We start from the raw sequence: 25,505 nt of genomic DNA on the forward strand, positions 1-25,505 counted from the left end.
CCCTTTTTCATCTTACCTATTAATGGATTTCAGTCTCAGAGTTTTGGAACAAGTCATAAACTACACTAAGGGACTCTAAACGAATCAACAAATTAATCATATAAAAAGCTCCACTGAGATAATCATGTGTGATGAAATCAATTATAACACATGCCCTTGTATACAGGGTATGTATAATGTCCAAATATTTTGTGGTTTTGAATATGCCCTTAAGTCTTAACTCTCACACAGGCCTTTAAAGATGTGTCAGAAAGTGAGGACCAGCCAAAATGTCCTCACTCCATTGGTTTAAAACTCAAACTGGTCCTCAAAATGTATAGCCATACAAGTACACATAGACACACGCACACGCACACGCACACACACACACACACACACACACACACACACACACACACACACACACACACACACACACACACACACACAAACCAACTACAGCCCCAAAAATAACCACAGAGTTGAACTAACACCTCTGAGCTTCATGTGTGTTGCAATTTCTGTGTCCATTAATGAGTATGTGAAAATTTAACAATTACTGGCAGTACAGAATTGATATTGGTGGGACAAGGGAACAAGTGACAGTTATGCCACAACGAATTCTAAAATCTTGGCTATAAAATCCCAAATCAGAACCAACAACTCCTAAGTCAAGTCCGGTCCTAAACTTTGTGCTTCAAACAAACCTAAAATTATTTAAAAGCAAACTGATCATGTGTGTCTTAGCATATTATTCCTGTAGCATAATCAATTCCATTTAAAATTTTTAAGCTTTGCAAGTTGCACTGACAAACACACCTTTTCCTCCTATTTGTGCGATGGGATTGTAGCTGTCAGACTGACTCAAAGTATATCTGTTGCCAGGAAAATGAATAACTGTAATTTTTTAAGGCCTCAGATTGCACAGATTCTGAACATATCTAGATTTAGTTTGAGTCCAGTAAGTCACAGTATCATTCCACAACCACTGCTGTCATAAACTTTTAGTTATAGGACAGATTCAATTTCTACAGATTACTCCAAAAACTAATTTGGGTCAGTTTCCAGCTCCATTACAGATATCCTGTAGAATTACCCTTTTACTTACAAAATGTTTGTCAGGTATCTGGGGCTCAAGTACAATTACAATCAGACGTACATAAGAATATATGCTGACTAACTGAACCATTAGCATGCCAGTTGCATTGATTGACCAACTCACAACTGTATAGAGGAAGACTGAAAATCAGATGGAGAGATACTTTTAGAATTATAACAACTACAGAAAGCCATGGCCTTACATTAAGACTAGAAAACTTAGAATTTAATCTGTTGAGAGAATTTACACAAAACATGTCAATGTGTTTCTGTATTGTAAACTAATTGTAGAAAACATTCAAGAGAAAGGATTCTGCTTATTAAATCAGTCATTCAGACAGAGACAGAGGCAGGATTGTTCAGGACATTTCATATTAAATCAAAAGTTCTTCATCAAACATGTTCTTGTAAGGATAGAAATTAGTGACTTTACTTTGCATTATAATCACATAACAAAAATAATCATTAAGAAAATTCTGCTTCTTTTACGCCATATAAGAAATTAAATGAAGAAAGGTAGTAAAGTAATTATCTGCAGAACAAGTGCAATAAAGCTGAAATCCATTTTTAATCTTCATTTCCACTGTGGTAATTCCTTATTAAACCATTGTATTTAATCAAAACCTTTTATAACTCTTTACAGTAAATGTTCCAACAGTACCTAGCTCAAAGTACTTAAGGACAAGTCTGGCCAAATGTGTTTTTTGGCTTTCATTGTTACACATTTTCCATTTGATTTAATGTTGTTTTTACATTGAGGTACCACCATGAGAGCAAATTCTAAACAATTTCTGCCACAACTATTGAGGCTCATTCACTGCCATTCAATTCCAAATGGTATATAAAACAATAATAATCCCTCACTGATGAGAAGCTGTTGATCATATTGTTTACAGAAGTTTTCCATGCTTTGCAAGTTCCCATCACAGTTTCATAGTAGGTGTGCATTCATGACACACTTCCATTCCCTGTTATTCCCACGTTTTCCTTGCCAAAATAAATTTCCGAACAATTTCCATCACTGTCAGTGATACATTAAGGCCCCTACACAATCTGCAATAATAGTGATCTTACCGGTTTGTTACAGGTTATACCTTGTGAGATGGTCTATTACAATCTTCGTCACAACCTGTGTCAAACTGTACAGTATAATATCAGTATTGAGGGCATGTTTCCGGGCAGTTACAACGTTTTGTTGGACAGTGCTTTGTGTCATTTCATACTGTATTCTGATTGTCTGGTTTGTAGACATGGGTCATGGCAGCAGTTACACTGGGAGAATTTGCTCCTATAGTTTTGATCCTGTCAGAATTTTGAAAGAGGCTGTCTTTGGTTTCCAAAGCTCAAATTGGTCTTTAGTGGATGTGTCTCACAGTGAGATCTAGTACCATCATTTGAATTGAACACCACATTTCTCTTATGATTGATTGACTTTAATCTGGGACAGCACGAAACCACACAGTGTGTAGGAGTCTTCAGGATCTCCCCTAAAATTGTCTGTGAAATTGTCCTGGTTTGATAGACACACTAAAAAGTAATCTACAGTCATGTAAAACTGAATGTTTTATAAGGAACGTTAATAAAGTGCACACAAAATGCTCATAATCAGCCTGTGCTGCCTGTGATTATTTATACCAAAGGATATCAAATGGACAAGAGCAAAAGATGGGATATTAGTGTTTGGTGGGTGAATTTCAAAGCCTAGCAGAAACAACTGAGTTGTTCAAAAAAGTTGTTCAAGAAAAAAAGAGAAAAACAAAACAAACAAACAAAAAAACCCCCCACCTGTTTGGCCCTCTCATATGAAACTCAAATATTTAAAGGGTAATCCAGGTCAGGAAGTAGTTCGACTGAGGTCTGGCAGGATGTTTTCGGCAAAGAAAGGAAATATTCCACATGAAGTAAATACATGCCAAGCAATACTCCTTTGTGACAGAAGGCCACTTTTTGCTCAAGTTGCATTACTGACAAAAATAAGACATTTGAATAAAAATTAAAAATTTATATTACCCTGACCCCAGCTATATGTGTATTTGTAAAGGGAATCTGATTCTGATTTGCAAAGCTGTACCTGGAGCTAATTTTGTACGACAGAGTACTAGGACCACTGTTATAAAAGAATTATGAGATTTTGAGAATGGGCTTAATATTTTGACAAAAAGACATAATTTCAAGATAACAGTCAAATTATGAGTTGTACTTTTAGGAGAAAAGGTTGTGATATTATGGGAACAATGTCGTAATTTTACAAAAAAAACTTTGATGATGATTTTGAGGATAAGCTAGTAATGTTAAAAGATATATTTTAATACTCCATTGTAGTAAACAGAGAACAGTATGTGTACTTACATTTACAAAATGAGGAATATGGATGATCTTAAGATTTTAGGTTTCACCACTAAGCACCTTAATACATATTTAAGGACACTGAAATGAAATGATATTAGTTACATGATATCTGTGCAATGACATATGCAGTGCAAAGAGTGAACTTTTAAGCTCTGCTGTTATTTTGCCTAGCTCAGTCTTAACCTTTAGCAGAGAGAAATTCATATGGTCAAGCAGAGGAAGTAACATACTGTATTTAGCTACAGTAGGACACAGAGAACAGAGCTGTATATTGCTAGGAAAATGATTGTAGTCAAAACACAAGTCTTTTGCCAGGAAAAATAGTAACTGTATGTGTGTACAATTAGGCAGGGCATGATTAGGCAGGGCATGATGCAAAATTGATCTACTCTACCCAGTCCAAAAATGCAAAATTTTGTTGTTCTCCAATCTAAAATCTATTTCTCGAAATATGACTTTATTCTCATAATGACCTTTTTCTTGTAAAATTACAACTTTCTTGTAATGTGACCTCTTCTTGTAAAATTATGACTTTATTTCATACTTTTGCTTATAAAATGACATCTTTATCTTATAACATCTTGCAATGACTTTTCTTTTTGTAAAGTAACATCGGAAATTTTTATATGACCAATTACTGTAAAATTACAATTTATCTTGTATTAGAATGTTTTTTTCACAAAATTACAACTTTATCATGTGACATTTTTTCATAGATTTACAAATTACTCTTTTAATTCTATAATGTTTTTCCTCATAAAATTACAATATAATCTCAAAACATAACTTTTTCTTGTAAGATTATGGCTTTATCTTCTAATATCGTGACTTTTTCTTGAAAAATTATAACTTTATTTTGCAATATTGTGACTTCTCTATTGGAAAACTATGGCTTTATTCTTATAATTTTTTGACTTTTTTCTTAAAATTGTGACAATTTTCATAACATTCTGACTTCTCAAAATATTTGGGCTTTATTTTTTATGTAAGATTTTGATAATATTGTAGGTCAGTGCACACATGAATTGAACGTTTGAAGCTTGGAAGCTGTTGACTGGAATTATTAGTAGCCATTTTTAATTCAATAAATGATGATATTCTACTCTTCCTATACAGATTTATTTTATTATAAATTATTTTAGTGAGTAATTTGGCAAGTTAGATACAATTTGCATGTAGATTATTTACAGTGAGGAATTTAACATTTTAATTGCAGCGACACTCATTGCTTTAATGTTGAGCTACTTTATTTCTAGTTGAGTGCTCAAGTGAATGGAGTATTAACCAATCATTATTTCTCCTTAAATCTAAAAAAATTCTGTGTGCAATATGGCCACTCCTCTGCTCTATAATACAACAGGACATGCAAAGTCATCAACTGACAGACAGATGAGTGTAAAAATCAACACAAAGCTGGGCTGAATGTGAACTCTATTCCATCCTATGTTTTAAGGAAAAATCCACCCAAAATCACTAATGCTCCATTTGTTGTTAAGCATATTCTTGAACGAAGAGCCAATCAGAGATGACATGAGTCATGTCATGACACTGTGGAGATATTTTTTGTGCAGCTACAAAGGAGTTTGACAGCAGAACATTTTTCATCAACATAAAACATCAATGAAAAGCCAACAATCATACACGGGGAAACTGACTACAGTAGAGGCAGACACAGTATAGCTGTTTCTCCCCAGACAGTAGCCTCAACAGGCCATAATGCAATTCACCCATAACTGCTCATTTCACTAAGTTTTATGTATGCCAATAAACATTTGAATGAAAACAAAATGCTGATGTCCCTTTTTAGGTGTGACTAAAAGGCATTCTGAAAAATGTGGGAGAAGTTCTAAGCCACAGGCAGAGCAAAAATAACATATTAAAACACTGTCACTAAATAAGTAGAATGCACTGGACACAATGTAAATTTATCCAAGGGTGGATTTTTCCATTAACTTTGACATCCTTGCTGTCCTGAAACACAAGATGGAGACAAACAACCCGATCTAGATCCATCAGTTTTCCCTTCAAAACTGGAAGAGTACAATGCAATAATGCCTTTTTTAAAGCATCTGTTAGGCTGGTACCATTTAGAGGACGGTTGGAAGACACCTGCACAGAGTGCCATCCTATGTCCCGCTCTGCTCAACCTCTTGGCCTTCAGGTTGGCTCTTCTCTGAGGACTCCTCAGTCTCCACATGGGTGTACACCTGCTCAGAAGACTCCTGGATTTTCTCGGGTGAGACATCAGTTACAGTGTGCGAGTCCTCCTTTGGTGCGGGTGGACAGGTGGGAGGGTGGATGCTACTGCTCACAGTGGTACTCTCCTCCCTGGTCATCTCATCAGCTTGTCCAATAGAGCTGGTCTCACTAAAGGAGTCAGACCTTGCCCCTGAGCGCCGGAATAGCATCTGACCTGCGAGGAAACAAAGACAGCAAGTGAACAAGATGAGTGTGAGGTAATTTCCCATCAAAACCCAGAATTCTTTCTGTGTCAATGGTAAAGAGAGACAGAGCTCAGACAGTGCAAAAGGAAAAACTAGTATTTTCATCAACTTACAAGCTTATCTAACCAGAAACAACAGAGGTAAAGGCATTCTTGAAAACAGAAATGGACAATAAAATACTTTATGTATGACTGCAAAGGCAAATGTTTCTACATTTTGAGAATCTTTAGTAGCAACTCAAAACATGTTCTGTCCAAAAAAAACCTGTCAAAAAGTTGGAAGTATTGTTCTTCTGCTACAACAACACCAATCAACATACTGTAGCTGAAAAGTGCAAAACTCATATCTGACACAATGGAAACACTGCAATCAGTGGGTTTGCTCATTGGGATCAAATATCTGAAATTTTTTTACACATCAAGTTTAACTTGACGGTGAACTTTGACACACAAATTTGCACTTGTCTTAACAGAGCTGAGCTCTGAAGGAATGCAGAGCTGTAAAGTCCAAAATGGAGGAAGCTATGGTAGCCTATTAGCTGTGTTGTACAATCCAGTTTTTATATAACCTCCTCTGTTGGGGTATGAACTGGTCAACAGAAGGCCTATTAAGGTTTCTTTGTATGGCACCTTTAAAAAACAAGGCAAATCAAAATGCTTTATAAGACATAAAGGCCTTAAGAAAAAAATATAAAAGACACACAAGACAATATAAAACAGGAGGCACTTTGGATTACTTTATGTCCCACCATGATCTCCATGACAAAATAACATGTATGCTGACAACACTGATAGTTCTACTCCATACGGGGTACCTGAGGTGTAAGTATGATGTTTCTATGCACGAGAATGTGTCTTCAGAGTCAGAGTCACAGAGTTACAGTGTCATAGTCACAGTGTCAAGCAGTCACACAATCACTGAGTCACACAGTCAAACACTGCGAGTAACAGAGGCAAAGAGTCACACAGTTGCACAGTCACAGAGGTACAAAGGCAAGGATGCGAGCACTACAACATAATGTCCTGCATACCATGTGCCATTGTGGCAGGACATAAAATCACAGACTTAAATAGGTTTTAATAAGATTAAAAAAATAAAATAAAATAGAAGATAGAATAAGATAAATTAAACAGAAATGTCCCAGACCATCCGAGAGCTCTGGACATTTCAAAACAGAGTCAGGATGTCAGTGTAAAGATCTGAGAATTGCAGTGATGTGATCCACTTTCCTGGTCTTAGTGAGGGCTCTGAATCAGCTGCAGCTGTAAAAAACCTGTCTGTTGTCCACATAATAGTGGGAGCATATTGATGGTGAACAGAAGAAGTCAGAGAATGGAGCTTTTGGGAGCTCCACGTTATTTTTGTACACTCAAGTGTGTAACTCCCGAACGACACAATGTAGTCCCTGTCATTCCAATAGGATTCAATACAGTTTAGCACCGTGCCAGAGAGTCCCACCCAGTTTTCTAGTCTGTGTAATAAAATGGTGTGGTTGACCGTATCAAATCCAGCACTGCGATTCAATAATACCAAGATTAAACATTTCAACTGTCTGTGTTTAAGTGGATGTCGTTCAGGACCTTAAGGAGAGCAGTCTCAGTGCTAGGGTTTGGTTGGAATCCTGACTGGAAAACATCAAACATTTGTTTAGGGTCAAGAAGGTGTTGAACTTTTGAAAAACAATCTTTTCAATGATTTTACTTAAAATTGAGAGGTTTGATATTCATTGGTGAGTTGTCTAGATTGGTATTTTTTAAGAGTGAGTTAATAACTGTAGTACTCAGGGCCTGTGGGAAATAGTCTGAGAGCAAAGAAGTGTTTAGTATTTGCAGATCTGATGCTGTTGCAGTTAAAAACATTTTCGAGAAATCCTGTAACGAGAATATCAAGGCAGCAGGAGGAGGATTTCAAATGTTCCACAATTTTCTCCAAGGTTAAATGAATGATAGCATCAAATTCTGTCACAGGCTGACTGATTAGGTTTTAAGTGGAGGCATGGACAATACAGACCCAATAGCTGATATGGAGGTACTGATAGCTGCTTGTCCAATTTTCTAAATTTTTTCAGTAATGAAGTACGCAAAGCCCCAGAGGAGGAATGTTTTGCACACAATTATGAGACAGGAGTCCATGGTACAAATACATCTTTTCAATAAACTGTGTGGACCGAGCTAACAATTTTGCTAACTAATAGTTAGCTTGCCTGCTAGTAGCAGTTATTGAGCTCAGTATCTCAGGGAGCTTATTCCAACTTCAGTAACTCTGTACTGAATGAAATTATGTAAAACCTTGGCTGGTATGTTGGCTGTTAGCTAACCAGTTACAATGTACTTTACCGAATATGCATAGATGTTTCACATGAAAAGCCTTCCACTGGTTTAAAGTGTATAATCCCTTCCTTTATTTTTAGGCTTTTAATTTGAAATATATGCAGGGTTTCAGTTTCACTGATAATAACTTAACAATGGTCAGAATACAACAGCTGTGAATTATCAGTAAATTTAAACAGTATTTCTTTTTAAAAAGAGAAATAGAGAGCAGCAGAGTAATAACTATGACATGACTGTTGGTGTATTTTGGAATTAGTGCTGTAGAAATGGACATTGTGCTAAATTTACCATGTGAGCTATTAAAGTATGGATAATTTCACAATGAGCTATTATTTGAGATTAAGCTATTATTTGAATACCATTTTTTATGTTAGAATATACAGTGGTCAGCAATAGACATGGAGAATGTTACCTGGCTGTCTCTTTGATGAAGAGATGGAAGTGTCTTGCAGGGACGGCCTGCCTGCCTGGGCCTTGGTGGAGTATGTCACCTCTGTGGAGTCCAGGGAACCTATGGACACATATCATTAACATGCACATGTATGTTACACACATATACTGACAAATATGGACATACTTTGATATACACTTTTTCTAAGAGGTAATTAGCATAATGCACTTTGTGCATCTCCTTTTATCATATGCATATATTAAACATGTACTTGAGCATAAGCTCTTTACAAGTGCTCTGTTTGCACAATTCTGAGTCCAGAACTTGTGCATAAAAACTGGTATAGGTGTATATACTGTATTACATGTATATATTTTATATATTTTTTGTATAGGCTTACACCAAGGGAATCTGAATTTAGGCTAGTCTTAAATGTTGACCTTTGAAGCATATAAACTAACTACTTGAGAAATATCCAGTAAAACAGAATCTGCTACAATCCAAACATGCAGTCCACAGTGTGTGTGTGAAAGAGGAACAAAAAACTTAGCATTACTTACTATTGTTGTCAATAGTGTTTTTTCTGGACTATCGGAATTAAAATGAAAAATAAATTATTTATTTAATTTACAATAATTTAAGATTATATAAGATTGCACTGCACTTTTTCTGAATAAATTTAGAGTGGTTTAAAAAAAATAATGTAAAATAAAGTTTGTTAATATCAACTGATGCCAGATCTTGCAACTTGCATGCTGGGTAGCACGCGTGGCTTGAGTCTACAATATTTTCCACTCCCTCCATCAGTCATTGAGAGGAGGGTCAATGTCACAGAGGTTCTCTGGAGTTTTCAATACTAAAGTATCACTAAAAGAAGCAACAGGGATTCCCCTGGTGTTAAATCTTTACTGAAACACACCAACACTGCTCCAGGATCCTTCACTGGCCTCCTCTCTTCACTACTGCTGGACTCTAGAGATCCTGTATGTCAGGGATCCCTTGTGTACTTGAGATATAACAATGGGAATATCTAATACATTTAGCAGACAGTCACACTACATTCTTTTAAGGCAGAAAACAAAGATTGATTTAACACTTGGCAAGGTACTGAGGTTGGACCACAATCTTCTCACTCATAATTTTGGGCGACTTAGAGCAGTCACGTTTGGTGAAGTTTGAAAAAACTACAATGATATTAATGTTACATTGGACTTTGCATTCTGGACTACCACAAAGCTCCTTCTGGGCTCAGGGGTGCTTCAAGATCATCACTAGATTGAAAGGTTGATATGACATTAATGGAACTTCAAGGCATCATCTGTCTTTGTCCCAATAGACTAGTATCTCATTATACAGTAACACATAGTACCTGCAGCCAGGTTAAACGTTTTTCCCTTTATGGAGCTTTGAACTGGAGAGAACCAGTTTAAAACAGAGCCAACCAGAGGAAGCTGTCTCAGCATCCCCTGTAACACAGAGACACAAAAGTAGTCAAAAATTTAAATGGTTTGGATTTGTTTAATCAAATACAGTTATTAACACACACCCAATACCACACTCACAATCAATAAAGCAAGAGAGCAAACAAACGGGTTAGTCTTACTACAGTGAGGACCATCCATTTACTACAACTCATCTCTCACACACACACACACACACACACACACACACACACACACACACACACACACACACACACACACACACACACACACACACACACACACACACACACCTCTTCCATGAGTTTCTCCTCATTGGCCTTTTGTAGCTGCAGCTCTGCCTCCAGGATGCCTTTCCTCACCACCTCTGTCATGTTCTCCAAAAGCTAAACAGGAAAGAATCACTATTCATTATTCGGAAACACCATTTGTAAATGCAATATATAAGACAGATATACAAGACAGCATATATTTTTCTGGAACAAAAATATTTTTTTAACAACAAAAGCTGAGTAATTCCACTTAAACAACCTATTTTCACACTAATTTATAACCATTCTATCACAATTAATACATTGCAGATCACTGTGATCGATTTACTTCAGTATTGTTGTGTTGTCTTGAAAGAAGCCCTGCATCATTCATTTCTGATGTAGGTAACACTAAAATCTGATATTTACTTTCAGAAGCCTGGACCTTTCCTACAATCACACTCCTTTGGGGCGGCTGTTGCTCAGGAGGTAGAGGGAGTCCATCCACAAACCAGAAGGTAGGTGGTTCAATTCCCCGGGTTCTCCAGTCCACATGTTGAAGTGTCCTTGGGCAAGATACTGAACCCCGAATTGCCTCCCACGTGTCATCGGGGTGTGAAAGTGTGTGTGTGTATAGAAGAGCACTGTTTGTATAGAAAAGCGCTGTATGAATGTGTGTGTGAATGGGTGAATGTGGCGTGTGTGTAAAGCGCTTTGAGTGGTCAATAAAACTAGAAAAGCACTATATAAGTGCAGTCCATTTACCATTTATTACTTTATACATCAGCTGACCTTAACCTGAACTATCTACATCAAGAGATATTCAGTTTGGCCAAAGCCAGAGGAAGACTACCAGCCAGAACAACTACTATCGCCTTGTACGGAGTGGTCATGACATGTTGATGATTGTTTTTGTTGTATAACAATACATCAGCAGCAAAGAGAGAAACAAATATCCAACATGTTTAATATGGGGACACTTTGTGCCAAACTGACAACAAAGGTTCAGCAAGAGAGGGTCAAAAGCAATCAAGTGGAGCAGTGAAATTCAAGGGAAAATCACTTGTGTCACCCACCCATAGCATTCTCAGAGTCTCAAAATGACATACTAATTCATGCTGATGCTAGGGAGTGTTCTATAATGGTGCTGTTGGATCTCAGTGCAGGTTTTGACACTGTAGACCACAGTATTTCACATATTAAATTGGAGGGCTGAAAATTTTTTCAGGTCAATGCTGAAAAAATAGAGGTCCTTGTTTGGGCCCCTGCTGGTCTTTTCCCTGAAGTAAAGGAAAACCTTGGTTCCTTCTCTTCATCTGTTAAATCCTAAGTCAAAAAATTACACGTCACTTCGACCATGCACTGACTCTGGACAAGTACGTTAAGTAGGGATGTCCCTATGTCCAGTCCTATTTACCTAAATGTTGATTAGATATTTATCTGATGGATGTATAGCCTACTATATCTGACACACCTCATTTTTCATGAGCTACATGATCCAAATACTCAAGGTCCTGGTTCAAAAATGTAAAGTTGATAAGCTTAAATTATTTATATGATATGAATGAAAGGTTTAAGTTTAATCAGCTGGAAAGGAACACATATCACTCTGTTATGGTTAGTTAGCTAGTTGGAACTACAGAAACACTCAGTCCACTCATGATTTCATTAGTGCTAAAAAGTGGGGGTTCTTCCCACACAGAAGATCTGTGGCTGAGTACAGACAATGTCTGCAGAGAGAACTTTAACCAGACAACAGACAAGTTTAATGTCAGCCTGTTATCAAGTTACCCTCAAAATTAATGTTAATTAGTGATAGCTGATCTGCTGCTGCTGACGTTTGTATTTTAATTGGTGAAAGTGACATTTGTGCAGGGTAAAAGGAGAAACTGCTACCTGAATGTTTTTTACACTGATCTTTGATAGTAACTAATTAGTGTCATAGCTTAGTGAGTATGAAGTTAGAGTCAGTGACTGGTATGTCCAAATAATTTTTCACATTCATACACTAATTTTCACATTCATATGCAGGGAAAAGCAGTACTGTAAAGCCCAGCCGGGCTTATAGAAAAAGACAGCAGCGCTGTAACACTTGCAGAAAACACAGCAGAGATAAGGACAGAAAGGATCACATTTTAATTGGTTGCATTTTAGTTGAAACCGATCCATTAAAATATGCCCGGATCCCCCTGATACCAATCCTTAGATCCAGCTCAGGACATCTTTAATGTTAAGTTTCTAATGCACTCCTGTTTTTTCCAGATGAGAAATATTGCTAAACTTAGGCCTATTGTGTCTCAAGCTGAGATGGAAATGATTATTCAGGCTTTTCTTTCAACCAGTCTCGACCTCTTGACCTCTCTCATATCACCTGAAGGTCTCTAAGGTCCTTCAATTAGGGTTTGTTGATTGTTCTTTGCCTCAGACTCAAAACTAAAGGAGGACCCCATAAAATGGGAACTGTCTTCCATTGGACTTAAGATCTGTGGACATTTTAAAAGAAGGTCAGACCGAACAATTTATAATTGCCTTTGATTAGTTTTGACTTATTATTAATATTATTATTATTATTATTACTACTACATTTCTATATTGAGTCCATTTTATTTCTTTCTTTTGTCTTTTATTCAGAAACCCTTTATGAAGTCTGATCTGAAGTTGCTATAATAAATAAACTTCACTTTTTTCTTTACTTTACTGCTCACAAGCTTTACAATTACTTACTTTGCAAAAACCATTTGGAAGCTAATAAAATAAGCTTAGACCCAATGTAAAAATGTAAAAATGTAAAAAAAACCAAAAAAACAAAACATTACATTTCTGGTGTTATTCAAGTATTCTAGCTGATATTTAATTACACATAGGAGCAAATAATTGAACTGGGAGAGTTTGTGTTAGAGAAAATATTTTATGTATTCATTCTTTTATACTTTTATCATTATTATAATTATAATTACACAATGACCCACAATGGTCATGATCATCCCAATTATAACTAATCAAAATATAGTTTCCACTTTGTCAGACTTGAGTGAGAAGTTAATGAATGACATAAACTATTCATTTAATCTTTGAGAACACTTTTAGCAACTGTATAACGAACTTCAGGTAACATATAAAAACGAATACAGCAGTTACCCTTCCGCTCTCCTCTATGTCCCTCCCCAGGGCAGCTATTGTATCCACTAGCTCTGAAACATCAATGTCCTCAGTCACCATGCCCACAAAGATACACGCCTCCTCTGTCCCAAACTCAGGACCTGGGAAGAGAGGAGGAGAAAGAAAAGGCGAGAGAAACAACAGAAAAGTTCACTAAGTCTGTAAGTCACACTGATCAAAGGTCTCTCAAATTTGAAGCGGTACTAACCAGTGGAGAAGATGATGTCAGTGTCAAGGTCTTGTAGTTTCTTCAGCAGCTCAGTGTTAATTTTTTCCAGTTCCTGCTTCCTCTTGCTCTCATCCATTCTTTCATTCTGTGGCTCATACCTGAACATCAACACCAATGTTTGAATCCTACTGTACACATCAGTGATGGAAACACTTATGACTTATTCTGCTGTTGAAGCCTTATTTAATGACAATTGGGAAAGCTTACTTCCTCTTCTTAAACTGAATCAACCCATACATTTTCTCGCCTTACCATCACTGTCTCACACCTAACACTCCCCACTAAAGCCAATTAACCATTTGACTTCCACTGAGCCTATCTCACTTGTCAATGTACTTCACTTATGTACCACCTCATTTATCTGAGGCATTTATCGACTTCACCACATTTGAACATATCCCACTTTTATCACTGTACTGATCTTATTTACAACCTAATTTATTCAAACCCTCATCATCCTGTTGCAAAGGAGTGTTCTGGACCCTTACTCTACCCGGCTGCTGCTGTGTACACCCGAAAAACTAATCAATGTCTCACCTAACCATCTGCTGAAACACCATTTTCATCACCACCAATCTCACCTTGCCATGACCATTTTTCCTTACCTTACTGTACCCACACTCCAGCCAATTAATCAAATTCAGTTCCACTGAACCTATCATAATTAACGCTGAAAATCATGTATTTAATACCTTATTTTTCTGAGGAGCTGCTCCGACGAGAATTTAAATCCTTATCACCCATTTGCCAAGTCGTTTTCTTAACCCCTACTCTATCTAGCTGCTTCTGTGTATTAATCAAATGGGTGACATAACTATTTACTTAACCACAACTTTGACCACCAACTATCTCATTATTGTTCTTTACCTAACTCTCCTACATGTTTTGTTTACCTCGTATAATTAACCACTTGAACTACCCAAGGAAACTGATTAAATTAATCTAATCATCCATCTGGCCATATGATCTTATTCACAACCTCATTATTCAAACCCTCATCCCCCAGTTGCCAAGCGGCATTCTTAACCCCTACTCTATCCAACTACTGCTTACATCTAATCAACTGACCAACTGGGATGAACTTATATGGTGCTTTTTTTTTTTTACCTTAATGGGTAAAGCATTTTACAATTTTGCCTCTCATTCATCCATACACTCACACACTGATGGTGGCGGAGCTGCAATGCAAGTTGTAACAAGGGAGCTTCCTGGGGCTCAGGGTCTGAGGAGTAGACTTCAACACATGGTAAGGAGAAGCTGGGGATCGAACCGCCATTAGTGGACATTAGTGCTCTACCTCCTGAGCCACAACCCCCCACAATCCTCACAAGCCCCATAATCAACTGTTGGACCACACAATCTAGTAAACCACTCCACCACCACAAGCATATTACATTCATGATTGTTCCCTATACCACACTACAGCCAATTAATCAGCTTCATTGTACATCACTTATGTGCCACTTCATTTACTGGAGGAAGTGCTCCGAATCTATCCAGCAGCTGTGTCCACCTAACCAACTAATCAACTCCGTTACCTAACCCTCTGCTGAACTTTCATCTTAACCTATCTCACATAACTATTACTATTGTTCTTTACCTCCTACAACTAAACTTTACTTAAAAGAAGAATTAATTTGATCACTCTAACCATCCACCCAGCCCATTACCTAACTTCAGCTTCACTCCACTGAACCTCTCCCACTTATCAGTGTCCTATGTGTTTTTTAACTTACTTAACCACCCAGACTACCTGTGGAATTTCTTTAATAAGTCTAATCATCAGTTGATCAACTTCATTTCTACATAACATATCCCAAGTGCTTCAGCTAAGATTCAAATCATTATCTCCCAGTTGCCAAATGGTGTTCTTAACCTTTCATGCAGTTGGCATAAATGAAAATTAAAAATGTAAAAGGAGAGTGCTGGTCAGGTGTTAACATTTTTACAGGCTGATCCGATATTAGAAGAATCTTCTAAATGATTTAAAAGGTGAAGGTTCATTAAACTGATTTTATTTTCTTTGTGCATACAAAAATTATTCACTACAAAGCTCTTAATAGCCTTAAGCCTATCCAGCCTTACCGGACAGCTCCCAGGCCAGGCCAGCTGAGCTCCTCTATGTATCTGAGCGTGGCTGAGTGTCGGTGGGTCTCCTCCTTGAAGTCCTGTCTGAGGCACATTGTGGAGCTCATCACAGGCACAAGCTCTGTTAGCTTCTCCACCAGGTCCTCAACATCTTCCAGCTGGGTCCCCAGGACTAGGTGGGAGGGAGAAGTCATAGTAACGACTGTTTCCTGGTGATATTTTAACTCTTGCTGGCAATATTTAACAATATTAAAAATAAATCAAGGCAGAATGTTGTGTTTGTGTGTCTGTGTGTGTTCATGTTACCTGCAGCAGTCAGGAGGGGGCTGAAGCGAACACAGGTACCTTCATCTTCAAGCTCCACCACATCTACTCCACTGGTGGGAACCAACTGGGCTAGCTGTTCACCCAGCTGCGCCCAGAAACATTTGAAAGGATACATAAATTCTGCTGTAGTTCAATTTAGGAGTTAAGTGTTGAAAGAACTGACAACAAAACTGCCTGTTTTATTTTTTCTAAAACGGTTCAGATCTGACTCTTTGAACATCGTGACACACAAGTGCTGCCAGTTTACTAAATTTCCCCCTTCTATCCTGCTTATATTTTGAATTGTACACATAAGCGAACAATGCCAGAGCCATGGGTTATAGAAGACTATCATCCAAACATCCATAAATCCATGGTAATATTCTAGTATATTCTATTTTCTATTTTAACATTGTAGTATCTCACCGGGATATGAAGATACAATACTGTGTGCAAGGTTTAGGAACTAAAAGTAAAGTGAGGATTTATTTTTATTTATTAATTCAATTCATTTATTAATGAATATTATTTTTTATTTAATTTATTAATTAACTTCATTCACCTTAATTTAATTTAGTTAATTAACTTAATATAAATTAACTTCTTACAAAGTGCAGTAAACGGAAAGGAAAAACCAAAATAAAATCAATCAACTGTATATATATTTACACACACACGCACGCACACACACACACACACACACACACACACACACACAGATGTATGTATACTGTATAAAATAAACGCCTTAATGCTTTATGAACTACTATGCACAATAACCTCCATCAGTTGTTTTTCACCTAGCAAAAAAGATAGATTTAACAGATTTAACCTACTGATGTTTGATTAAGCAAACCAACCAGAAATCATTCCGATATACAGTAATTTGCAAAAGTTTCAGATGTTTAGATTCTTATCAGTCATGCAATCTCATCAGCTTGGCATCAGATGGGTTCAAATTCATCCTACAGCAGGACAACGAGCCCAAACATACAGACAGAGTCATAAAGAACTGTTTTAAGAGACAGAAGAACAAGGAGTCCTACAACAGATGATCTGGCCCCCACATAGCCCTGACCTCACCATCATGGAGTCAGTCAGGGATTATATGAAGAGACAGAGGACACTGAAACAACCTAAATCCACAGAGGAACTGTGGCAAGTTCTCAAAAAACAAACAAAAAAAAACAACAACAACAATTTTTTACCTTCAATTTGCTTGATAGGTGTTCCACATGGGTCTTAAAAGTGTGTCTGGTATCCAGCCAGCGTCCTAAGTATTTGTAACTTTCAACGCTCTCAATTACATAACTATGAAGGGTTTCGATATGGGCAGCAGGCTGGATACTCTATGTGTGACCTAGAGAATAACATACCTTTAGTTTTACCAGAATTTAAAACAAGATTACGCTTGGTGAGAGAGATCTGAAATGTATCAAAAGCAGACTTTAGATTTGCAATGGCCAGATTAGGAGAAGAACCAGTGGCATATACAATAGTGTCATCTGCATAAACATGTACATTACAGTTTTGGGTGGCAGAGATGATATTGTTTATGTACATGGTGAATAAAAGAGGACAGAGAATGGACCCTTGTGGAACACCTATACTAACTCTAAGGAGACTTGATTTGAAACCTCTGGATACTACTATCTGAGTTCTACCTAAGAGATAGTCATAAAAACATTTAATGGACTGTTAATCTGCACCAATCGAGCATAGTTTTTCCCCGCAGAATACCATGATCAACTGAATCAAATGCTTAAGATAGGTCTATGAAAAGTGCAACACAATGTTGATGATTTTTCATTGCTTCAATAATATTGTTAAGTATAATATATAATGCATATAATGCAGTTGTTGTTGTGCTACGAATTGATCTAAATACTGACCGCTCCGGCTGTAATATGTTTTTTGACTCTAGAAACAGTCTCAGTTGAGAATTTACTAGGGACTCCAGGATTTTTTGCTAAGTAGGAGAATTTTAAGATTGGACAGTGTTTATTTAAATCGCTAGGATTACCACCTTTAAGATTGGGTTAACCTCTACACACTTCCCGATTTTTCTGAATTTTACCTGATGCAAGTGCTAAGTTAAAACGGTGCTGCAATAATGAAGATTTGATGATTGAAAGCCTCACACATATTTGATTTGTTATGATTCAAATTTCAAAACAGATTTTAGGAGGGAGGTATGCAGGGGAATTATTTTTCAAGGATTTGATTATTTTCCAAACGTCAGAGGTATTTGCAACTAAGGACAAGTAGAAGTCAGATTTGGCTTTTCTAATAAGTCTGAGACAATAATTCCATTGGTGCCTGAAATTTTGCCAATCAGCCATATGACTGGTGGTTTTGGCTATCTGCCAAGCTGCATCTCGGACAGTCAGAGCTTTCTGTTCTAAAATTTTTATAGAGAGCATGTTTATTAACTACATTTTTAAGAACTGTGTAAAAATGATTAAAGCTAGGTCATTTTTTAAATTTGTTAGAGGTCAGAGCACTACAATTCATTTAACAAATTTACTAATTAAAATGTTTAAAATCCGTTTTCCTTATTATGCAAGTATTGGTGTAAGTCCGGAGGTTTATTTGACACATGCATTGGGCAATGGTTGCTGATGTCTTGGGCAAAAACTGTGGTGCACTTAAGTGGATTGTTTGTGAAAATAAGATCTATTGTGGTTGATTTAAAAGGATTGCATTCGTTTGGTCATGTGGGACTAGAAATCAACTGATGCAGGTTTGAAATCTAAGCACAGTTCTTTTAGTCTCACAGAGTTTTTTGAGCGCCAATCTAAATTCAGAATTAACTCAGAACTAACGTGGGATGATATTAATTTGGCAATAATATGGCTAATTATAACATGATACATGGCAACAAAGTAAACTCTATAACAATATAATATGGTGGAACAAATTTCCCCTGTTGATGTTTTAAAGTTTAGCATTAATTGAGCCATAAATCAGTTATAACTAAGTCAGTATATCTTTAAAATTGTATTATTTGATCTTTTTGGCAACTGGGGATACTGGAACAAGCTGTAAACACAATACTTGCCTATTTACACATCCAGCAGACACAGAGAACAATAGAGTATTCAACAACAGTAGGAATGGCTTCCATCTGGGAACATGTTTGTGTCCACTTTATGAATGTAAGCCGAATAGGCATTCTCCTTTTACCTCTATTTTGGTCTCCACCAACTCCTGAAAAAAAAAAATATCTGGCACTTTAGCTGCTAAATCCTCCATTAGATGATGTTTGGTGCTGGATAGGTAGTGTACATTGGGTTTATCAGAGGTTGGAAATGAGGTTGATGAGATTGGAGATAGCAGGTTGTAAAGTCAAAATAATGAGCTAAAAGAGACTTATAAAAATGCACTGATGCTGAGAGGAACAGCACAGTTGGTTATAATTCTCAGTGGATTATAAATCTCTTTGTCACTATGAGCTACTCCTTTTATATTACACATAAATAATTTGATCCATTGTTAATATATAAAATTTTGGATAGTGCAGCATTAACAAGCATAGGCACAAAAATACAAGGGACATACTGTACACGTTTAAGAAAGAAAAAACACTCACCCATTTGTTGAAGGCATCAAGAACCTCTTTCTCCCCAGCACAGTAACCCTCCATTGAGCCCCGACTGGATGCTAAAAACACAACACAAAGGGAAATAAAGTAAAAATACAACAATATACTATGATTCTTCTCTGTATAATGACACTATTATCTTGTCATTATCTAGGGTTTCCCCGTAGTAGTCGACCAAACGCTAGTCGATGAGAAGTCTTACTCAACCAAGATTGATTGGTCAGTTGGTCGCAGGAAAGAAAAAATCTCACTCCACAGGAAGTGCCGACACTCAGTCAGTCACTGACATCTGTTACAGCTGCCCCCTGCAGTTATTAGATTGTAGTTACATATGTCAGGCAAATCCAAAGTCTGGGATCACTTTGAGAGGCTAAAAGACAACCCCAAGAAGGTGACATGCAAACTCTGCAGGTAAGTATTCGCCTATCATTCGTCAACCTCAAACATGGCTTATCATTTTAGACATGCAAGTAGCCTAAAATTAGCCTCTTAGCATGGCTGCTCGCTCTGACATTAGATAGCCTAGATAAATATGCGTTATCATGTTGGTGTTACAAATTCATAAGTTGTGTGATGTTTTGAAATACATCAACAAAATGTTTAGTCTCCTAGCTGGTTGCTTTGACACATGATCACAATCATTACCACTTTTAATGCTGTTAACAGGTGGCTCGCCTCGTGCAAGCGCTCGTAAGATTTATATTTTAAATGCTCATTATTATGGTTTTGTAATTCTCAGTAATGTAGCTCAGTGTTAACAATGTTACTTATAACATTCTTTCTCAGCCCTGAAACTCAAACCATTTTCTGATGCCCCTCAAAAATGTATGTTCAATTTAGGAAATTAATATCATAAACATGCAACGAGAAGTCGACTAATGGGTTGAACTAACGACAACTAGTCGAATAGGAAAATCGTTGGTCGGGGGCTGCCATAGTATTATCACAATAATTACTCATCATCATTCAAAACATTTTTTGAGCATGGAAGTTTTCAAGTGCATCCTGTGGTCTCCTTCAGCAAAAGGCAAAAGTTTACAGGAAACCCATTCACACAGACCATTGACTCTAACCACAACTCAAAACATGAAAGATCAGTTAGGACCTTCCTACACAGAGCACATCTGATCAGTGAGGAGGAAAATAGAGAGAGAAGGGTGCAGCAGGTACAAGGTACACTCCAGGCTAACAAGGTACAGTGGATGATGAGAAATCCGCCCTAACTCAGAAACCACCAGAAGCATCCCAGTGGAACTCCCTTAAATGGCTGGACTATCAGAACATCTAACCAGTGTCTGTAAGTCAGCACTTTACAAACCATTAAACACCTTACGATCTCTGCTGACCCACCCTAGAGACAGGACAGGACCCCCGCTGAGCATAACCACCTGTTATCACATGACCAAAGTTCTGTACTTAGGTAATGTGTTGAAAAATGGGCAAACTCCAGTCACTGATGAAGACCACGAGATTTGGTTGAAAGTACTAGTAAAAGGACCTTTCGGCATATAATTTATTATTACACAGAACCCTTTTAGTTTTAAAAATATTTTTAACAGCTTAAACAAAAATAAAAAATTTCACCACAGAAATCATATACTGTAGTACATTACTGCTCCAAAGTGGTTCCAATTGAAAGAGAGTATTTATTAAAACTGGCTCAATCATGTTTGTCTGGTACAGAGAGTGAGACCCTTACCAGCACTAATTTCTTGAGAAAACTTGAACAGCACCACAGGAGAGTTGAGTTCATCCTCCACCTGTTGGGCACAAAAGACACCAATCAGGTATTTGAGACATTCATTATTATCATCCTTATCAAGTGATATTCTTAATAACATGCAAAACAATTATCATTGGTTGAGAGGGTGCAATGTAAACATGTACACACAGCAAACATGTACTTTGCTCCGTGTACATGCCTACTGAGGCTAATATATGTTACATCCATGGTAATTGTAGCTGTATGTAACACGGGTTTTGTTTAAGTCACCAGACTGTTCTGTATGGAAATATAGGTATTTCAAGTCCTTGCCTCTCAGTGAAATGGAGCAGGCCAAACAAAAGCTACGGCTGCAGTTTATGAGATGCAGCTGGACAGATGAATTGGATGTTACATGGTCCCCGAGCTGACAATTGATTAAAATCAAAACTAAACTAAGCAAACAGATCAATATATGGCATTGGGCACTTTAATTACTCCATTATCCCTGTAAAATATTTCAAAAGTAACACTATGAACAATGCAACCAGGTTGTTGATCCAGGCAGTACGTGGACATACCTGTGTTTTTGGGTATGTCACCCAAGGTTGTTCTCTCCTGTTTAGCATTATCTTAATGTTTGTGTCAAATTGAACTATGGCATTTAACCAGAATCAAATTCAGCAAACAGCTGATCTCAGTGAAGTTACATGAGGTAAAACACTAAAAAAAATGAAATAAAACCCACAGTGAAGCTTATCATTGATGATATCTAAGTGACAGGTTAAGGCAAGCATCATGCCTGGGTGGTTCTGAAATGAAGGCTAGTGTTTCTGGGGTGTTGATGTGAGGGTCATGAATAATTCACGTGCATGTATGGTGTTGTCAAGTTATAAAACCAGAAAAATAACTGCAATATGTTTTACACATAATAAATGACAAATGGGTATTTCATCCAGGCCAGATCTCAAGGCCTCAGTATGCTTCAAACAAAGGGCTCACCGGACCGCGTCAACAGCATCTGACACCCCCTTTCCCCTGATGGAATTGTCCAACGATTTTTGGAACTTTCCAAAAACGACAATCTGACAGTCACACCCACTTTATGCAGTGAATAGCCAGGTGTGTAGAAGTGTTAAAGTAGACAAGGTTTGAACTTCTCTCTCAGGTTCTTTTTTGTTCTTAACGTAAGTACTTCTGTGACATGCAACAAAGCGTAACATCATGAATGCCCCTGAAGAGACTGTCAGAAAGTGTACGGCATCCCCATTTGTATGATTCATCGCATTTTGCCCATCTCTATTAGTCCCAACTTTGAGTGTGGTCATTTGGAACAGGTATAAATACTTATCTTTGGACACGATCGCAGTTTGTTTGAAGCATACTAAGACCTTAAGGGGTCCAGTGTATCTAATGTAGCTAGACTGTTGGGCTGAGGCAAAGGAATCAGCCCAGAGGGCCTCTTTTCCAGGTTTTCTCCTTTTAGTGTTAGACCACACAGACCAAGAGGGTAGAGGCCACAATATAACCACAAGAGTAACCCAGCGCTAGATGAAACAACAGACTCAGATAGGACCTAGAAGTTGACAACAGGCAGAGCTAAAACAGATAACTGACGGTTCAAGAATAGTGTACTGCTATTAAGATGTTTTCAACCAAGCAGGAAGAAGAAACAGCAACGTGGACAAAGAAGAGTTAAGCCCAAAAAAAAAAAAAAAAAAAAAAGTGAGAACCTCAGGGGAAGCACAGCGTAAGAAAAAATAAACCAGAAAAATAACTTAAAATCTGGTTAGCTTACTTCGGCTATGCATGGGGCAAAATGGATCGATATATATAATACCATCCAGGACCGCATCTCAGCCACGGCATCTGATGTGAAGGAACAGGTGCTGGATGGTATTCGTAAGAGCCATTTCTTCTCCATTCAGCTGGATGAGTCTACTGATGTTGCTAACTGTGCTCAGCTAATGGTGTATGTGCTTTATATAAAAGAGCTCAGTGTCCAGGAGAAATTTTTGTTTTGCCATTCTCTGCCAGCTCATACTACAGCAGAAAAAATCTTCAAGGCTTTGAATGATTTCCTTCAGGAGAGTCATATTGATCGGGGCCGCTGTTGTGGAATATGTGCTAATGGTGCAAGGGCAATGATCGATCGCCACAGTGGTCTGGTGAAACAGGTGCAAGCAGTTGCCCCCACCACTGTTTGGAAACACTGCATCTTCCATTGACAGGCCTTGGCAACCAAGAAGATGCCCAAAGCTACACGGGGTCCTGGATGAGGCAGTAAAAATTTTAAACTTAATTAAATCATGCACCATGAATGCCCATCTCTTCTTCATCCTCTGCAATGAGATGATATCTGATATCTTTGACTGGATAAACATACTGAACATCTCTCTGGAGGGCAAAGAGTGCCATGTTTTTTTGGTACATGATCAAGCCTCTGGATTCAAGAAAAAGCTGGACCTGTGGTGTGCTCATGTTGGAATGGGCTCGGTGGAAATGTTCCCAACCATGGACGATGTTGTGAGGAGGGCAGGGCTGCAACTGGACTCTGTACAACAGGTGGTCACTACACATTTGAAGGGATTGCGTGAGCAGATTGGAGAGTATTTTGGAGAGGAAACCTTGGCAAATCATTCGGTGAAAAATCAATTTTCTTTCCCAGTGACACCCCATGATAGACTGACCATGCAAGAGGAAGAGGCCCTCGTCAAGCTGAACTCTACTATGGGCTTGAAATAAAAGATGAATATATGTCACTTTCACACTTTTGGTTGACTGTGACACTGTGGAGTTCCCCCACCTCTCCATAAAGTGCTCATCCCCTTCATCTCAACTTACCTGTGTGAGCGCAGGTTTCAGGCACTGACCATGATTAAAAGCAAGTACCAGTCAAGGCTGCAGATAGAGAATGATCTACGTTTATTCCTTTCTACAGTGCATCCCAGCATCAACCGCCTAATTGTTCCCAATAAAGTAGGGGTGAGCGAAATAAGGAGGCAAAATTGGATCAGTTTATTGTTTCAGTTTATTGCTGGGGCCATATATGTAAACTATTTACGCACAATTTTGAGACAGTAATATGAAAAGGAGTGCAGTGCATGGTGCACAGTGATGATTTCGTTTGGTGTCCAACTGACTTTGATGTCTTCAAAAATTATTTGAACTGAGTAAAATTCCACAAATAGGCTTTACAATGTAAGATTTTGTTGAACTGAAGTCATTTTAGTATGGCTATTGTTGAGTCTTTAACAATGTTTTCAAGTTTTTGATTTAGTTATTGGACTGTGGAGGATTAATTGTTAAGTAATTTTAAGTAAGAGCAGCCCACAATTTAAGCATGAATGTGGGAGAACGCATATTGTAATAAAGATTTGTTTTTTTAAATCAAAGTTTAAAAGTCCTTCAGGGTAGAATTGTGTTCACAAAGTGCGTGTTCAAAAGATGTTTAAAAAATATAAAGATGTTTAAAATGTTTAAAAAATGTTTAAACAATAAAAATAAAATGTTTGAAATGTTTTAAAAAGATGTTTAAAAAAATAAAGATAAAGATGTTTAAAAATGTAAAAAAAAAAACCTGTTTTATGCCTGAGTGGAACACATAGTTGGCAAGTACAATAATAGTAAGAATAGCAATAATAATCGTGTGTGTGTGTGTGTGTGTGTGTGTGTGTGTGTGTGTTTAATTACTGTGTATGTGTGTGTGTGTGTGTGTGTGTGTGTGTGTGTGTGTGTGTGTGTGTGTGTGTGTGTTGATCAGGAGCAGTGCCCCTTCATGTTGAAAAGAGCCAGTCGACATCTTTGAGGCATCTGATGAGGATGCCTTCCAGCGACCTCCCGGTGGAAGCATTCCAGGTAGGGGTCGACTAATTATCAACCTTGCTAAGTATTGGATCCGATATTCAGCATTTTTACAATGATCAAAATAGTTTTGTTTTTTTTAATCCAATAGCCAATAAAATAAATCAATTACAAAATGTGCTGCTTTGGCTCTGATGCAGCCACCCTTCTTTGTCTGTAGTCACCACTCTGTGGTCTTAAGCAAAGTCCCGCACACAGCACTCTCTGATGTCACGAGTAATAGCCTATCAAAACTGAAGGCTATGGCCACAGACAGGCGCATATGAACG

The 25,505-nt window shown here is 37.6% G+C and overlaps 1 protein-coding gene across 1 annotated transcript in view; it reads right to left on the reverse strand.

Moving 5' to 3' along the window:
• Positions 1 to 1,263: 1,263 nt before the first annotated feature.
• pdxdc1 (pyridoxal-dependent decarboxylase domain containing 1) overlaps positions 1,264 to 25,505 on the reverse strand; it is a 43,579-nt gene continuing 19,337 nt past the window's right edge. Inside the window, exons 10-19 of the mRNA XM_040116677.1 lie at positions 21,370 to 21,430; positions 19,659 to 19,729; positions 16,067 to 16,172; positions 15,758 to 15,932; positions 13,652 to 13,770; positions 13,423 to 13,544; positions 10,327 to 10,419; positions 9,961 to 10,057; positions 8,613 to 8,711; positions 1,264 to 5,839 (exon numbers count right to left, since the gene is read on the reverse strand). Coding sequence (XP_039972611.1) covers positions 5,553 to 5,839; positions 8,613 to 8,711; positions 9,961 to 10,057; positions 10,327 to 10,419; positions 13,423 to 13,544; positions 13,652 to 13,770; positions 15,758 to 15,932; positions 16,067 to 16,172; positions 19,659 to 19,729; positions 21,370 to 21,430 — 1,230 coding nt within the window. The 3' untranslated portion in view covers positions 1,264 to 5,552. The remainder of the gene's footprint in view (positions 5,840 to 8,612; positions 8,712 to 9,960; positions 10,058 to 10,326; positions 10,420 to 13,422; positions 13,545 to 13,651; positions 13,771 to 15,757; positions 15,933 to 16,066; positions 16,173 to 19,658; positions 19,730 to 21,369; positions 21,431 to 25,505) is intronic.

The sequence above is a fragment of the Xiphias gladius genome, chromosome 3 (genome assembly GCF_016859285.1).
Source record: "Xiphias gladius isolate SHS-SW01 ecotype Sanya breed wild chromosome 3, ASM1685928v1, whole genome shotgun sequence".
Lineage (NCBI taxonomy): Eukaryota > Metazoa > Chordata > Actinopteri > Istiophoriformes > Xiphiidae > Xiphias > Xiphias gladius.